Below are 15,649 nucleotides of genomic sequence, written 5' to 3'. Positions count from 1 at the left end.
AAAAAGAAAGAAAAAAAGAAAAACCAAGAGAGAGGGGTGGGGGGAGGGAGGAGGAAGGGGATGGGAGGGGAAGGCCCAGGCCTCCCAAGTGAAAACCAAGGCAAGAAAACTATGACTCATCATCTCTCTCCAACCCCTACTTCCCATAGGATCAGAGCATACGCATCTGGAAGATGAACAAGGCTGGCCAGGTGGCCTGTGTAGCTCAGGGTTCTGGCCACACACACAGTGTGGGCACCATCTGCTGTTCTAGGTAAGGGATCAAGACCGGGCCCAGGGGTATCCAAGGAGGGAAAGGCCCAAGTTACTGGCTTCTAGCACAGGGTAGAGAATGAGTGTGCTCATTTGGCCATGCTATGGGGCTTTAGCAAAGATGTGGAACAGAGAAGAGGCCCGGGGGACTTGGGTGCCCTTGGAAGGTGGACAAAGTGGGAAGGGCATGATATGGGGAGAATGACTGAAGGAGGTCCTGCTGGAGAAGGTGACCCTTCATTAAGAGCTTGATCTGTGCTTGGCACCAGTTGCTGGATACTGAGGGTGGATGGGATAGGCAGAGGCATTTGGGGGTGATGTTGGCCGGTCTGCATGCTGAGACGAGTCCTGATCATGGTGCAGAGGGCAGAGCTTGGTGCACTGCAGCTAGTATCCCTCGGCCTGAGCAGTGCCTCCTTTCTTTTTTTGTTGTTGTTGGTTTTTTTCGAGACAGGGTTTCTCTGTATAGCTCTGGCTATCCTGGAACTCACTTTGTAGACCAGGCTGGCCTTGAACTCAGACATCCGCCTGCCTCTGCAGCCCGAGTGCTGGGATTAAAGGCGTGTGCCACCACGCCTGGCTAGTGTCTCCTTTCTTGTTGGATACAGGCTAAAAGAATCTTTCCTGGTGACGGGCAGTCAGGACTGTACTGTGAAGCTCTGGCCCCTCCCTGAAGCTCTGCTGTCCAAGAACACAGCTGCAGACAGTGGCACCGTGCTTCTGCAAGCCCAGACCACTCAGCGCTGCCACGACAAAGTAGCTAGCCACACATGGCCTCTGGGGTGGGGTGTGGCTGAGCCTTTGCTGGGATGGGTGTCTTAGTGTCTTAACTTTTGCTACTTGCTTTTGTCACCAGGACATCAACAGTTTGGCTGTCTCCCCCAATGACAAGCTGTTAGCAACAGGCTCACAGGATCGCACAGCTAAGCTCTGGGCCTTGCCTCAGTGCCAACTGTTAGGTGTTTTTACAGGCCACCGACGTGGCCTCTGGAATGTCCAGTTCTCACCTACGGACCAGGTGCTGGCCACAGCCTCTGCTGATGGCACCATCAAGCTCTGGTCACTGCAGGACTTCAGTTGTCTCAAGGTAGGTATATATATTACCGTCTGTAGTATCCAGTATATGGGTATATAATATACCCTCTCGTGCCCATACCACTCGGGTCCTCTGTCTCCCTGCAGACATTTGAGGGACATGATGCTTCTGTACTGAAGGTGGCCTTTGTAAGCCGTGGCTCACAGCTGCTGTCTAGGTGAGTGGGCTAGGAGTCGGCTGGGGATACCTGGGGAGGGACACGCCCCTACACTGAGCCCTTCCATTCTCAACTCAGTGGCTCTGATGGGCTCCTGAAGCTGTGGACCATTAAGAGCAACGAGTGTGTGCGGACCCTGGATGCTCACGAGGACAAGGTCTGGGGGCTACATTGCAGCCAACTGGATGATCATGCCATCACCGGTGGCAGTGACTCCCGAATCATTCTCTGGAAGGTTTGAACCCTATTGGGTGGGATGAGGCAGGGCAGTCCTTTGACAGCACTGGGGCTTGGCTGACCCTAATTTGATCCCAGGATGTGACAGAAGCTGAGCAGGCAGAAGAGCAGGCCAAACGGGAAGAGCAGGTGATCAAGTGAGTCTGGGCTGGGTAGACCCTGCTGCATCCCCTCAGGAGCAGCACCCCTTGCACGTCCTAGCAGTACCAGCTCCTGCATCTAGTAGCAGCAGCAGCAGCCCCTGCATGTTCCTACTGTGCAGCAGCAGGAAATGGGCTGAGGTAGAGTTCATACTTATGGGCACTCAGGCTGAGCCGGGGTCTCTGAGTGACCATGTCCTTTCCTCTGTCCCACTAGGCAGCAAGAACTGGACAACCTGCTCCATGAGAAGCGGTATCTCCGGGCACTAGGCCTTGCCATCTCTTTGGATCGTCCCCACACTGTGCTGACCGTTATCCAGGGTCAGCGCCTGCCCCAGGAGGAGGTGGGGTAGGGGAGGTTCCAGGGATTGGTGAGCCCTTTCCTCAAGCTCAGACTTTCCTCTCATAGCCATCCGGAGAGATCCTGAGGCCTGTGAGAAACTGGAAGCCACTGTACTCCGACTGCGAAGAGACCAGAAAGGTAGTGGGCAGGCTGGAGGAAACCAGGCTGGGGAGGGGGTGGCCTGGTGGGCAGAATGGGGTTGGTGACCATCTGTTACCTACAGAGGCCCTGCTGCGCTTCTGTGTCACGTGGAACACAAACTCCAGACATTGCCACGAAGCCCAGGCTGTGCTTGGTGTGCTTCTGCGGCATGAGGCTCCTGAAGAGCTGCTGGCCTACGACGGGGTGCGGGGGTCACTGGAGGCCTTGCTGCCCTACACTGGTATGTGACATGGTCCTGGGTCCAGGGATGCTCCTGGTGGGCTCACAGACAACCCCCACCCCAGCCTGAACCTCCTCTGTTTTCCTCTAGAGCGGCACTTTCAGCGGCTTAGCAGGACACTGCAAGCAGCCACCTTCCTGGACTTCCTGTGGCACAACATGAAGCTGTCCCCACTCCCTGCTGCAGCTCCCCCAGCCCTGTGAAACAGAGAAAAGTTAACTTTTCTAACTTGGTTTCTCATGTGAATCTGCTCAGTCTCCCAGAGTCCTTGGCCACACTCGGCTGACCGAGGCGTCATCTGTAGGAATTCAAGCCCACCCTGCCCCAGTCCCTCAGTGCACAGTGATTTGGGTGAAGTCATTCCAGTTTTATTTAGAGGAAATAGAAAGTTAGCTGGCCCGTGGCCCGGCCAGCCATAGAGCCCCACTCTTAATCCTGCTTTCTTGGTGAGGTCTAGATCCCTGCTTTGCCTGAGGTTGGCTTTGACAGTACAACCTCTCTGCAGAGCAGCAATACAATCCTCAACGGGGAACCCGAGTCCCTTGTTCCTGTCCCAGTGCCCTGCGGGTAATGGAGCAGCATCGACTCTGGATGGCACTCATACAGGGACGAGTTGGTACTACAGGGGGAACGGTCCTGTCCTCAGCCACCTTGTCTGCCCCAGCACTGTCTGGGAACCCTGGCCTGCCCAGGAGTGAGCCCAGCCCTTCAGGTTGCAGCGACATTGCAGGGAGTAGGCCTATCTGGCCATTATACCTGCAGGAAAAGCAGGGCTTGGTTAAGGAGTTACCTATGTTCCCGTCCGGCCAGGCAGGGCCTGCCACTGCTCCACCACACAGAGACACACACTTCACTGTACCTGCACAGCCACCAGCCTCGGTCTGAGGTCTCCAGCACATGGACACGTGCCCCTGAGGGCACGGATAGCTCATCAGAGCGACTGCCCTCATAGGCCTGGGTAGTGCAGAACTGCCTCCCTAGGATAGTGATTTGAGGATCACTGTGCAGCTGAAGGTCAGAGTCCTCACCGTTCCCGGGCTTGCCTCTGGGCATCCTGGGCTGCTCTGAAACCCACTTGGGCTTGCTCCTGGCTCTAAGCAGCACCCACATGCCTAGTGCCTCACTACTACCTCCCTCCTGGGCGTGGTTTTGGCCTTGCCAAAGGTCCATTCATAGTGGTGAGTTTATAGTAGGGATGGGCTCATACCACTTCCTTGCAAAGCCAGGCCTGACTCCTGGCCTTGGCCTGTTGCTACCTCCTCCAGGTAGGGAGCTGGAAACCAGGCTACCTGCTGATCCTTGTTCTCTACCAGCCACCAACCTGTTTAAGAGGCCAGGGAAGGGCTCAGATACCTGGGTCTGCATCCATTTTGAACAGAGGGAAAACCTCAGGTTCTTAATAGTGAGGTTTTACCTGAAGGATGTCGTAGTAATATGTCCAGAATTTCTTGAGCCTTGGTGTGGAAAGGTCTGTCTCTTATGTCAAGAGTGTGGAAAGGCTGTACACAGGGAATGCTCTGAGCCTCCAGGCTATGAATGGCAAGGCTGCCTCTCGGTTGGGATAAGGGCTCCTCTGGTGTAGGCAGGATCACCAGGCTGGGCAGTGCAGCCCACACATGTAAGAAATAAGTAGGAAGGCTGGGACTACCCCTTTCCCCATATATGTGTGTGTGTGTGTGTGTGTGTCGGCCCAGCCTTTTCACCTGCCCCTCCAACAAGTGCATTGGCTGGGAGCAGGGGGAAGGTTAGTCACCTGCCAGGAGGCAGCATGGGCTCCAGATCCAGAGGTTTGGGTACAAAGAAGCCGTGGAGTGCTGAACTCCTCAATATGTGTTCTGAGGTTGCCAGCAATGCCCGTACATAGGTGTCCAGCAGCCGCAAACGTACCAGGCCACGACCAGTATGCCCCCGGCGTGTCAGCAATGGAGCATCTGCCCGGGTATCACAAGCACACACTGTGGGACCCCACTCACCCACACTGCCCTTACCATCCCGTGACCCTTACAGGCCTGACCAGGAAGCTTGGGAAGAACTTGTTCGGATCTCCGTAGCAGGCCTGCCTCCACTGGGAAGGTTTTCTTAAGGGTCTTCTGGTGGGGAGGAGTGGGTGTTAGTCTTTGAGATGGAGAGAACCCCCCCAGGGAGGGAAGGGTCCCTAGAAGAGCTCCTACAGGCAGAAGGGGAGGTCCTTGGACTGAGGTCATCCACAGACAGAGTATCAGAGTGTAGTCCCAGTGTTACTCACCTGGAGCTGCCTGAACTCATCCCAGCTCCTCCGCACAAATGTGTCACTGTTGTCTGACCAGCACACGGAGAAGGCAAATGTCTGTGTGAGGAAAGGTAGAGGCCACATCTCCTTCAGTCTTTGCCAGTTCTCCTTTTGCATCTTTGGAGACAATCGGTGCAGGGGTGAGGGGCCGGGGCAGTGTGGTCTACCTGGAGTCGGTCCATTTGCACCAAGGCTACAGCATGGGCTGATACTGGGTGTCTTGGGCTTGCCATGACTGTGGATGACTACCACAGGGAGCTTGGAGGAGCTCTGAGCATCCGGAAGAAGTGAAGTGGAATTCCCCAACACTGCCCTAAGTAGAGTCCCCTCGAAGCACTCACACTCCAGGAAAGGGTTCAGTTTCCTGGTTCTTGAAGCACAAAAAAACGGAGAGGATTCATCACAGGAAGACTGTGCCAGGGGGAGGGGCAAGCCTGGGCAGGTGGAAGAAAAGGTCCTTTGTACAGGACTGTTCTCAAACAGAACCACCTGGGGCTCCTTTCCTCCCTTAGTCTGGGGAAGAAAAACTGTAGGGAGCACCTGCCCCCTCTGCCTCTTCTTCATCCTGCCGTGACCTCCTCCAGGGTGTGCCTAACAGCTTGCTCTTTGAATCCACCCTGGGCTACAGTACAGTCTGTTACAGACACAGACAACCTTGAGTCAACTACTGGGTCCTTTTTTGGTTGCTTTGTTTTGTTCGGTTTTGGTTTTGGTTGTTTTTATCTTGTTTTGAGATGGGGTTTTGCCAGAGTTGGGAATCTTACTGCCTTAGGCTCCTGAGCAGCTATGTCATGGAACAGGTCTCCTTACTTGGCTAAGTCTTGGCATTGCCTTTAATAACTTACTGGCTTCTTTCAGAAATGTTGGAAGTCAGAAGCTGGAAAAGTGAGGAATTGTGAGCCCCTCTTACCACTCAGTTGACAGCCTCTGTTTACCCCTCCCAACCTTAGATGCTCTCCACTCTACCTAGCCACTGCCTCTCTCGGATGCACACAGAGGAGCCCCCAACTCTGGGTTCCTCCCTGTCTCTTTAAAAAAAAATCTGTTCTCAGTGGGGTAGCACATGCCTTTAATCCCAGCACTTGGGTGGCAGAGGCAGGTAGATTTCTGAGATCAAGGCCACCCTGGTCTACAAAGAGAGTCCAGGACAGTCAAGACTGGTTACACTAAGAAACCCTGTCTTGAAATACACAAAACAAAAAAACCCACTGTCCCAAATTGCCCAACATCTCTGTTTTTAGGGAAAAAAATGCCAGTTGCTACCATGGTCATAAGTAGGCCTTGCCGGACTCTGGATTCTGCCTCTATCTCCACTATCACCCTCCCCTAGACCCTGCCCCCAGCGACACTGGTGTTTTTGTAAAATGTCAAGCGTTTGAGCTGATTTCTTATCCCAAAGGCCTGTGCCTAAGGATCTCCTCACCCTCTGCACAGCTTTCATCAGTTTTGTAAATAAGATTTATTCTGGTGACTGGGTTTTCTCCATTTGCATCACTGGTTAAAGGCTAAAGAGGGAGGCTAGTTCCTTGTTCTGCTCAGTGGGGGAAACAGCACCTGGAGAGAGCAGCCACTCTACAAATATTTGCAGAAAGAGTGAATGAACACATGGAGGCAAGGGAAGGCGTTTAAGTCAAACACTTGAAGAGGTGGTGTGGTGGCAAAAAGATTCAAGAATTCAACATCATCTTCACTCAGCTACATACAGAGTACAAAGTTAGTCCAAGTTACAGGAGACCCTGTCTTAAAAAAAAAAAAAAAAAAGGAAGAAATTCCTGAGGCTGCTATTAAAATGGGCATAATAATCTTTTATCCAAGCTAGAGGATGAGGACACGCCCTCTCTCAAGGTTGCGCAGTGGGGGACAGTTACTAGGGCATAGGTAGCCTCTGGCAATAAGTACAGTCTGGTCTCTGTGAGGCCACGCCCCGTCGCGCGTTGCCAAGGCACCGAGAAGCGTGTAGGTGAGCACGTCGTAAGGCAGGAAGACCCCAAATTTTGCCGCCCGTAAGTGTCTGAGCCAAGCGATGGGGGTGATGCGAGAAGCATCTCGGAACTCATCTCAGTCCAAGATCTCAGCACAGCCGCAGCGCGCCTTCCACGACACGCTTCACTTCTGCGGGAGGAAGCCTGAACCCCACCATGGACCACGCGCGCCGGGCTCGCGGCGGGTCACCAGGCGCAAGAGTACCCGCAGAGCCGGAGCCGCAGCCGCCCGTGCCGCCGCGGCCCGGGCCTCCGGCGCCGCCTCCTCCCGCCCCGAGGCCTCCCACGCCTCCGCGACCCGGGCCACCACCTCGGCCCCCAGCCCCGCCCCGCCGCCAGGCCCCGCCTCCTGCCCCTGCCTGAGCCCAGCCCCGGGCTGCCGTTCCCGCTCCTGCCGCCGCGCGCTGGCGGTGGCGTGCACGCTCCTCCGAACTGTCGCCGGCACGCCCTCTTGGTCCCGCTGCCCGCACGCCAGCAAGATGGCGGCGCCCAGCGAGCCGGCGGGCTTCCCTCGCGGCAGTCGCTTCTCCTTCCTGCCGGGCGGCGCGCGCTCCGAGGTGACCGACGACCTGGTGACTGACGCGCGGGGCCGTGGCGCAAGGCATAGAGACGACACCACCCCTGCCGCGGCCCCGGCGCCGCAAGGTTTGGAGCACGGGAAGCGACCGTGCCGGGCCTGCGTGGACTTCAAGTCGTGGATGCGGACCCAGCAGAAGGTGCAGATGCCCCGCTTGGCCGCCCGGTCCCCCACACACCTGGTTTCCAGGTTCCCGTTCGGCTACAGCACGGCCCAAGCCCTCAGGGTTGGCTGTGCCTAAACACGTTTACCCCTCACCCACACACACCGTTAGGCTCAAACTTTTGCGCTTTCAGCCACAGGCTAGTCGGATCGAGTTAGTAGACTGTTAACTGAAAAAGGGAGCGTTCTTGTTTCCTTTATTATTATTATTACTATTATTATTATTAGTGATACTGGGAATTCGAACCGAAGGCCTCTGGCGTACAACGCAGTCTGCCACTGGGTTGGAATTTTATGGGCTTTCTGGTTGGGTAAGAGTGAATTGACCTTTAGTCGGCCTACTTCTGCAGCGGGACATCAAGTTTAGGGAGGACTGTCCACAGGATCGGGAAGAATTGGGTCGCCACACCTGGGCTTTCCTCCATACGCTGGCTGCCTATTACCCGGACATGCCCACGCCAGAACAACAACAGGATATGGCCCAGTTCATACATATATTTTCCAAGTTTTACCCCTGCGAGGAATGTGCGGAAGACATAAGGAAGAGGTAAGTTCTGGTTGTACCTCTGTCAGTAAGGTCCCTAGAGCGGATCTAGCTGATGCCGGGCGGTGGTGGCGCACGCCTTTAATCCCAGCACTTGGGAAGCAGAGGCAGGTGGATTTTTGAGTTCGAGGCCAGCCTGGTCTACAGAGTGAGTTCCAGGACAGCCAGAGCTGCACAGAGAAACCCTGTCTCAAAAAACCAAAAAAAAAAAAAAAAAAGAGGGCATAGCTGATGTCATAGAGAAGGGCCTAGAACTGTAGATTCAGAAGTGACAGGTTCCTAGGAGAGGGGACACCAAAAGGGAAGTTGGGGTTTAGGGGCCTTCTCCTTTCTCAAAAGCCCAGTTCTTATAGTTCTTACTTATTCCTATGGGGCTCAAGCCAACCCCTCAGCTTAGTTACCGGCTTTAAAAACTGGACTGGCCGGGCGTGGTGGCGCACGCCTTTAATCCCAGCACTCGGGAGGCAGAGGCAGGCGGATTTCTGAGTTCGAGGCCAGCCTGATCTACAAAGTGAGCTCCAGGACAGCCAGAGCTATAAAGAGAAACCCTGTCTCGAAAAACCAAAAAAAAAAAAAAAAAAAAAAAAAAAAAAAAAAAAAACTGGACTGAAATAAGCATCCCTCACTCTCAGTGGACTAACCTATTCTCCTTAGGTATTTCTAGGTCGGACCCCTGGGGCAGTTGCACTTGCTATTTGAAGCCTAAGCAGTTAGGAGTGAGGGGGAACTCTAGCTTCATTGTGCCCCTGGTGCTGAGAAACAATCCTTTGTGCCAGGCCCTACCTAGAAACTCTAGATTCAGCCCCCCCCACCCCCCACCAACCGCTCTTGGCCTTACGGGAAGATAAGTCATAGCAGTGCCCCAACTCCCCGTCCCCCAGACACTGGCAGAGACAGGAGCCGGGATCTCCTTACATCCTTCTGTGCTTCTCTCAAAGGATAGGCAGGAACCAGCCAGACACAAGCACTCGAGTATCCTTCAGCCAGTGGCTGTGCCGCCTGCACAATGAAGTGAATCGGAAGCTGGGCAAGCCTGATTTTGACTGCTCGAGAGTAGATGAGCGTTGGCGGGACGGCTGGAAGGACGGCTCCTGTGACTAGAAGATTACCAGCAGGGCGGCGTGAGGGGCATCTAGCCTGGTTCTATGGGCAACAGCTTGATTGACGATTAAAGTGCATCTGAGCCAACACTTGTTTCTGTAGTTGGGGGAGAGATCCCTAGAACCCTGCCTCTGGGAACCCTGCCACAGGATTAACAAATGGAGATGCCTACTACAGACACTTGGGTGGCCTCCTCAGCGAAAGCCCCATGGGACTGAAGGTGAGAGGCAGGAGTGGTCCAGGTGCCTCGTACCCTTCATTTGGGACGTAATTGCCCCAAAGGAAGATGGGCTAGATGACCACCTTACTACTACACAGCCCTGGCTGCCTACAAGAACTGTGACCCTGGCAACTCTGCCATTTCACAATTGAAGCAGGGTCCCCCAGCTCCAGCAGGGTTTTTCCTCTTAGGGTGTACCAACCATGGTGCCCACTGCCAGCCTGGCATATGGTCTTCTGCAGCTATAACAAGCATGTCAGCAGAGGGTCCTGGGAACAGCTTCCTTAGCGTTTGAGGCCAAAATAAACCAAAGTGACTTAGGGGCTGGTTTCTGTGTGCTTTGTACTTGTGCTTACAGTGATGGGCTGGCTCGGCTTTGCCTTTCTGTGATTAGTTGGGCCCTCTTGTCTGGAGTTGGCAGAAGTCACCATGGTGCAGCTGAGACACACATTTCAGGGAGTGTCAGAATTTCCAGGGTAATAAAGAAGCTGAAGAAGACTAGGGGTCTGTGGGGATACAAATGGGGAGTGGTCAGAGTGTCGCCAGCTGGGATTGTGTCTCCGTGAAGTTGAGAATTGCTGAGTATAAACTCTGCAGCTGTTGAGCATCTCTGGATCAGCTCGGCTGGATCTATCCTTAGGCCAGGCTCCCAACCACAGCATCCCAGCAGCATGTGTGCCCCAGTCCTATGATCACAGAGGTGGCATGACTTCCTTGTACCTCCAGTAGGGCATCCCCACCTAAGGAGGCCCTTAGGTGTGCTGGCTTCTACAGAGGATGCTCAGAGGGGTCCAAGCAAAAAGGATACAAGAGCAGCTGGCCGGCTGAGAAAGCTGACCCTTTCCTTTTCCAGGACTTCTCTCTGATGAGGCTTAATGCAGCCATGCTATGGAACCAAGGGTTTCCTGTTAAAAGCTGTGATCATCTGCTTGTACTGCTGGTGAACTTTGCTCCTTCTCCTTGTCACTTCCTCTTTTCCTGGCTTTCCCTGAAGTCGTATACACACACTAGCCTCCTATTTATACTTCACTTAAGAGCACTGGCTGCTTGCTGTTCCATCACCCATGTAGTGACTCGATCAGTAACTCCAGTCCCGGGGGGTCCAATACCCTCTTCTGGTCTCTGTGGCTACCAGGTACAAAACCCATTCAGAAATACATGCAGGCAACACTCCAGACACAATTGTTGCCGTGTCCTCTCCCCAAACATACGCAGGGTTTCTCTGTGTGGCCCTGGCGGGCTTGGAACTCAAAACCTGTAGAAGACCAGGTTGGCCTGGGAATTCACAGACATTTTCCTGCCTCTTGCTCCTGAGTGCTGGGATTAAAGGCTTGTGCCAACACTGCCTTGTTCAAAACACATTAAATGTCCCCGACCCCAAAAAGCTGGGTATGATAACACATGCCTTTAACTTTAACCTGAGCACTTAAGAGGCAGAAACAGATATCTGAAGTGTGAGGCCAGCTCAGTCTACATACTAAGTTCCAGGCTAGCCAGGGTTACATAGATCCTGTCAAACAAACAAACAAACAAACCTACACAATAACTTTATTTACTTACTTTTGGTTTTTTGAGACAGGGTTTCTCTGCCTACATCTGCCTCCAAAGTGCTGGGATTAAAGGCATGCGCTACCACTGCCCAGCCAATAAATTTATTTTTAGAAAGTAAATGAAGCCAGGCGTGGTGGCACATGCCTTTAATCTCAGCACTTGGGAGGCAGAGGAAGTGAATTTCTGAGTTCGAGGCCAGCCTGGTCTACAGAGTGAGTTCCAGGATAGCCACAGCTACACAAGAGAAACCCTGTCTTGAAAAACCAAAAAAAAAAAAGGAAATCAAAAGCTTCACTTTGTCCCTGTTCACAGAGCATCTGGGTCAAGACAAGCAGAACTCGTGTGAAGGAAGGTTTGGTTTGAGCTGGCATTTTAGAGCTGTCAGCACAGACAGAGGGATATGAAAAAAGATAAACATCAGAAGTGTAAGCTCATGGGTGAACCCGAAGCAAACATTTCCAAAATGGCAAGTGGAGGTGCCTGGCCATCAGATGCAGGGTAGGGGCTTGGTTATAACAGGGTTTTGAGGGAATGGAGGAAGAGGCACTAGAAATAGATGGGTAACAGCTTGAATTTGCTGCTAAGGGAGACAGAAGTATGAGCACGAACTGTTTGTTTTGGTGATAATTGGGAATTTAAAACCCCATGCATGCTACTAGCTAAGCAGGCACTCTACCACTGAGCTCAATACTCAGCCCAGGAATGGTGTTTTTCAAAGAATATGCTGCATTGTTTGGGTGCTGATGAAAATGATGGAGGAGAAGGACAAAATGGGCGATCACACAGATCTTCTGTTCACAGCTAAAAGAGATGGGATGCTCACCTGCATCCAACTAGACTGAAACAAGACAGACCAGAGCCAGTGGTTCCTCCAGCTACACTTTCCTCTGAAGAACGAACAACAGGTCCCACAAAGTAAAGTGTGTAGTCTCCATATGTGGGAGCTTTCCTTATACCCAGCTTTGGTCCCAGGAAGACAGAGATAGGTAACTGGGGCCTTACCCGTGATCAACTACACCCTAGCTTCTGTGACCATGAAGGTGAAGCCATTCAGTCTCTTACCAGCCTGGCACTGAAAGAGCATCAAGTGGCTCTGTTAGTCAGGGGAATCCCAGCAGAGGCCAGGATAATTAGGCAACAGTTGGGACAAGATCTTATCTCTGGTAATTCTCCCCTCCCAGAACTCAGGATTAATTAGCTACAGATCAACCCAGACCAGAAATGGAAAGGGCTTCTGGAAGAAATGACTTGGCCTGAGGAGAACAGACATGCTCAACCTTAATTTCTGCTGGTCACAGTGGACTCTGCTTCCCAGACAGTACCCCTGATAGTGACAGTACTGCCATTCTCCCCACCTGACCCTGTTAGGAAGGTACAACCTATGAAGAAGAAGCCAGAATACAGGGGAGATGTGAGCCACAGACAACACAAGTGTGCACAACACCTATGAGCTGAGCTTTTCTTGATTCAAGGGCTAGTGAGAACGCCCCGCCAGAGATTTACCTCTGGTTGTCTGAGGTTGGGGGCTCGTTCTCTCTTCCTGAATGTAAAGGTCAAGATGCTGGGCCTCAGTTTCCTCTTACATACTCACCAAAAGGCTCTCCTGATCAGAGAAGCAGGATGCTGCACTTGTCCTCCTGTCGATGCTCTTGGCTATGTCAAAATCTGAGCTTACCTTCTCTTGCCCACCTCTAAACCCCATAAGGGCTTCGTTCTGTGTTTCCTGAGAATGTCCCTATCTCCAACTCTGTCATACGAGGGAGAGCGAGTGGGAAGGATCCAGGGCAGGGCTCAGACCCCGACGCATGGACCTAGTCGGGGGCGCTGGCTCAGCCCCGCCCCGCGCGCCCCCGTCGCAGCCGACGCGCGCTCCCGGGAGGCGGCGGCAGAGGCAGCATCCACAGCATCAGCAGCCTCAGCTTCAGCCCCGGGCGGTCTCCGGCGGGGAAGGCCAGTGGGACAAACGGACAGAAGGCAAAGGGCCCGCAATGGAGGGAGCATCCTTTGGTGCGGGCCGTGCGGGAGCTGCCTTTGATCCCGTGAGCTTTGCGCGGCGGCCCCAGACCCTGTTGCGGGTCGTGTCCTGGGTGAGTGGTCCCTAAGCTGGCCCCTTCCCTGTCCCCCGCCTCTCTTAGCATCCCTTATCCCCCACCCTCACTCACCCCCTGCCCATCGCCCCTCACCCTCCTCTCCGCCAGTCCCTCCCCCCACCCCCCGCCCGCAGGTTGGGGTGACGTCACATGGCTAGGCGCGCCCACCTGCGGGCGGGGGAAGGGCCGGCTGTTACCAATAGACCTTGAGAGGTCACCGCTGGTCTCCCCCTGCCCTCAATTCCTCTTAAGGTCTAATACAGTCCCCTTCCTCGGTCTTTTCATTTTTCCGGCTCCCACGACCTGGAAGTAGGCACAGAGTTGCGGATGTGATTCTCCTAGTATATCAGGGACTTAATTACACATGGAAGAGGGGGTATAGGAGCCAAGGGGAATGCGCAGTTTCTTCCCTTTGCCTGATCACAAATCCGCCAGGCTCATTTGGAGGGAGCGCTTCTTCCTAGACCCTTCAGGTCTAGCTGTGAGTTAAAGGAGGATAAGGAGGCTCCCTGCTGCTGTAGCTAGAAGGGGCTTATCTGGGAGGGCTTCCTGGAAATGGCATGGAAGCTACAGACCCGGAGTGATCTATCTCATTAGCGAATGTCTTCCCTGTCCTAGGCATTTAGGAGATGGGTGCTAAGTTCTGGATTTTGGATTTTGACCATCTGGGAGTCCTCTAATCTCCATGCCTGTCTTGAAAGAGGGCGGTTCCCAGGGTGGAGCCCCCCCCCCCCAAGATCTCGTGGACTGAAGGAGGAACAGTCTCTGGTCCTGACTTGTGGATTGCTTTCAAGAAACATGAGCATGCTGTGGCTACATTATCATGACTACCATTATCAAGGAGTTTAGTTGAGAATTGTGGAATGATAGAAGTTGAGATGTTTCTTAGAAATGTCCTAGACGTCTGCACTAAAATGACTGTGGTTTGCTTCTGTCCTGCCTTGGAGAACTAGTTGGTGGGCAGAAGGTCCTGAGGTTGAATCAAACCTTAGAGCCTCGATGCTCTTGATGGATATTATGATAACTACTCATGGGAATCTATTCTGAAATGCCCACTATTGCTGGTGGACATTCTTGGACCCAGCATTCCAAGCTAGGCTCCTTGACACCATGTGGGACACTGAGGAGCACACACACACAGGTTCTGTGTGCAGAGGTCAGGTTCGAAAAGGGAAAGGCTTGTATATTTCTCTAGACAGCTGCCCCGTGACTTCACTCTCCACAGTGCACTGGCCCACCACAACCCTGGAAATCATTGATGTAGGTGAAGGCTCCTGCTTCCACGCTTCAAGTAAACTCTGGGAGGTCATAAGGTTCTAAGACCCGAGGAGTGACTGCCCTGAGAAGCACAGTGTGAACCCTAATAGATTCCCTTATAAAGGGGATAAGAGTGGCACCTCTGATAATTTTGATTTAGATCACCTGTAACTGAGTTACAGTCTGCAGCTGCCATGTGGGTGCTGAGAAGTGAACACAGGTCCTCTTAACCACTGAGCCATATATCAGCGCTGTATTAGAGTCTCAAGTAGCCAAGGCTGTCTTCCTCTGATCCTTCTTACTCCACCTCCAGATCGATTGTTGAGATTACAGGCATGCAGCACCTCCATGCAAACGTAAATGTAAATACCAGTTTTTGTTTTGTTTTTCGAGGCAGGGTTTCTCTGTGTAGCCCTGGCTGTCCAGGAACTCACACTGTAGACCAGGCTGGCCTCGAATTCAGAAGTCCGCCTGCCTCTGCCTCCCAAGTGCTGGGATAAAAGGCGTGCGCCACCACTGCCTGGCGTAAGTAGCAGTTTTAATTACTCCTTAAATGCTTCTTTATTTTCAATAATTGTGCAGTACACGAGGGAGTGGGAAATGGGTTCGGTGCTGCAGAGGAACTCTGGGGCAGGTATGGAGACCTGAACTCTTGACAGGGGGAACAGATGCCTCAGGCAGTGGAGTGAGGCTCTGCTTGCTGCTCTGCAGGTGTTTTCTATTGCGGTGTTCGGACCGATTGTCAACGAGGGCTACGTGAACTCGGACAGTGGTCCAGAACTGCGCTGCGTCTTCAACGGAAACGCGGGAGCCTGCCGCTTCGGCGTCGTACTAGGTCTAGGGGCCTTCATCGCCTGCGTGGCTTTCTTGCTGCTGGACGTGCGCTTTCAGCAGATCAGCAGCGTCCGAGACCGCCGCCGGGCAGTGCTACTGGACCTGGGCTTCTCAGGTGGGCGGGGCCGGCGGTGAAAGGCGGGGCCTAATGTAGGGTGCGGTGCTGGGGCGGGACCTGATGCCTGAGCGAGGTGGGCGTGGGTGCCCTCCGAGGAGAGACAGAGCCTGATTCTTTCCGGGAAACCGTAGGATCTTTGTGGGGAAGTGACTGGATCTCTAAGGAACAGGACTAGGCGCGGGGACTGCCGCAGAGCTTCATCCGGGACTGTGGCAGGCTGAGAAATACTCCTCAGGGTTTTGAGCCGGGAGGACCCAGCCACAAGAGGGTGTGACCTAGAGATACAGGGTCGAAGTCTTGAGTTGAAAGCACGGAGTCAAAAAAAAAAAAAAAAAAA

The 15,649-nt window shown here is 53.4% G+C and overlaps 4 protein-coding genes across 5 annotated transcripts in view; 3 read left to right on the top strand and 1 right to left on the bottom strand.

Annotated features, from left to right (window-relative positions):
• Tbl3 (transducin beta like 3) overlaps positions 1-2,840 on the top strand; it is a 7,389-nt gene extending 4,549 nt beyond the window's left edge. Inside the window, exons 13-22 of the mRNA XM_021149038.1 lie at positions 150-253; positions 861-1,008; positions 1,109-1,339; positions 1,435-1,505; positions 1,584-1,740; positions 1,821-1,879; positions 2,100-2,203; positions 2,292-2,363; positions 2,449-2,607; positions 2,698-2,840. Of these exons, the coding sequence (XP_021004697.1) occupies positions 150-253; positions 861-1,008; positions 1,109-1,339; positions 1,435-1,505; positions 1,584-1,740; positions 1,821-1,879; positions 2,100-2,203; positions 2,292-2,363; positions 2,449-2,607; positions 2,698-2,810 (1,218 nt within the window). The 3' untranslated portion in view covers positions 2,811-2,840. The remainder of the gene's footprint in view (positions 1-149; positions 254-860; positions 1,009-1,108; positions 1,340-1,434; positions 1,506-1,583; positions 1,741-1,820; positions 1,880-2,099; positions 2,204-2,291; positions 2,364-2,448; positions 2,608-2,697) is intronic.
• A 113-nt stretch (positions 2,841-2,953) lies between these two features.
• Noxo1 (NADPH oxidase organizer 1) lies at positions 2,954-7,171 on the bottom strand. The gene is made up of 9 exons (XM_021149039.1): positions 6,300-7,171; positions 5,044-5,246; positions 4,853-4,933; positions 4,622-4,697; positions 4,361-4,538; positions 4,022-4,203; positions 3,815-3,928; positions 3,467-3,584; positions 2,954-3,363 (listed from the first exon to the last, which is right to left on the bottom strand). The coding sequence occupies exons 2-9, from the start codon at positions 5,107-5,109 to the stop codon at positions 3,129-3,131; spliced, it is 1,050 nt and encodes a 349-aa protein (XP_021004698.1). The 5' UTR covers positions 5,110-5,246; positions 6,300-7,171; the 3' UTR covers positions 2,954-3,128.
• A 79-nt stretch (positions 7,172-7,250) lies between these two features.
• Positions 7,251-9,782, top strand: Gfer (growth factor, augmenter of liver regeneration). 2 transcript variants are annotated; one of them, XM_021149207.2, is made up of 3 exons: positions 7,251-7,574; positions 7,981-8,144; positions 9,080-9,782. In XM_021149207.2, the coding sequence occupies exons 1-3, from the start codon at positions 7,338-7,340 to the stop codon at positions 9,240-9,242; spliced, it is 564 nt and encodes a 187-aa protein (XP_021004866.1). In that variant the 5' UTR covers positions 7,251-7,337; the 3' UTR covers positions 9,243-9,782. The 2 variants fall into 2 exon arrangements, with proteins under 2 accessions (XP_021004866.1, XP_021004865.1); XM_021149206.2 differs by having other exon boundaries at positions 7,253-7,574; positions 7,948-8,144.
• Positions 9,783-12,877: 3,095 nt separating this feature from the next.
• Positions 12,878-15,649, top strand: part of Syngr3 (synaptogyrin 3) — a 4,772-nt gene continuing 2,000 nt past the window's right edge. The window contains exons 1-2 of the mRNA XM_021149839.1: positions 12,878-13,100; positions 15,072-15,309. Coding sequence (XP_021005498.1) covers positions 13,002-13,100; positions 15,072-15,309 — 337 coding nt within the window. The 5' untranslated portion in view covers positions 12,878-13,001. The remainder of the gene's footprint in view (positions 13,101-15,071; positions 15,310-15,649) is intronic.

The sequence above is a fragment of the Mus caroli genome, chromosome 17, assembly GCF_900094665.2.
Source record: "Mus caroli chromosome 17, CAROLI_EIJ_v1.1, whole genome shotgun sequence".
NCBI classification, from domain to species: domain Eukaryota; kingdom Metazoa; phylum Chordata; class Mammalia; order Rodentia; family Muridae; genus Mus; species Mus caroli.
Note: the sequence above shows the minus strand (reverse complement) of the source record. Positions and strands in the feature narration are given on the sequence as shown.

Coding starts and splice junctions, on each gene's coding strand:
- Gfer (XM_021149206.2), top strand. CDS start 7,338: ATGGCGGCGCCCAGCGAGCCGGCGGGCTTCCCTCGCGGCAGTCGCTTC. Junction 7,575..7,947: donor GGATGCGGACCCAGCAGAAG/GTGCAGATGCCC, acceptor CTACTTCTGCAG/CGGGACATCAAGTTTAGGGA. Junction 8,145..9,079: donor GCGGAAGACATAAGGAAGAG/GTAAGTTCTGGT, acceptor CTTCTCTCAAAG/GATAGGCAGGAACCAGCCAG.
- Noxo1 (XM_021149039.1), bottom strand. CDS start 5,109: ATGGCAAGCCCAAGACACCCAGTATCAGCCCATGCTGTAGCCTTGGTG. Junction 4,934..5,043: donor TGCAAATGGACCGACTCCAG/GTAGACCACACT, acceptor TTCCTCACACAG/ACATTTGCCTTCTCCGTGTG. Junction 3,585..3,814: donor CCTGGCTTTGCAAGGAAGTG/GTATGAGCCCAT, acceptor TCACTATCCTAG/GGAGGCAGTTCTGCACTACC.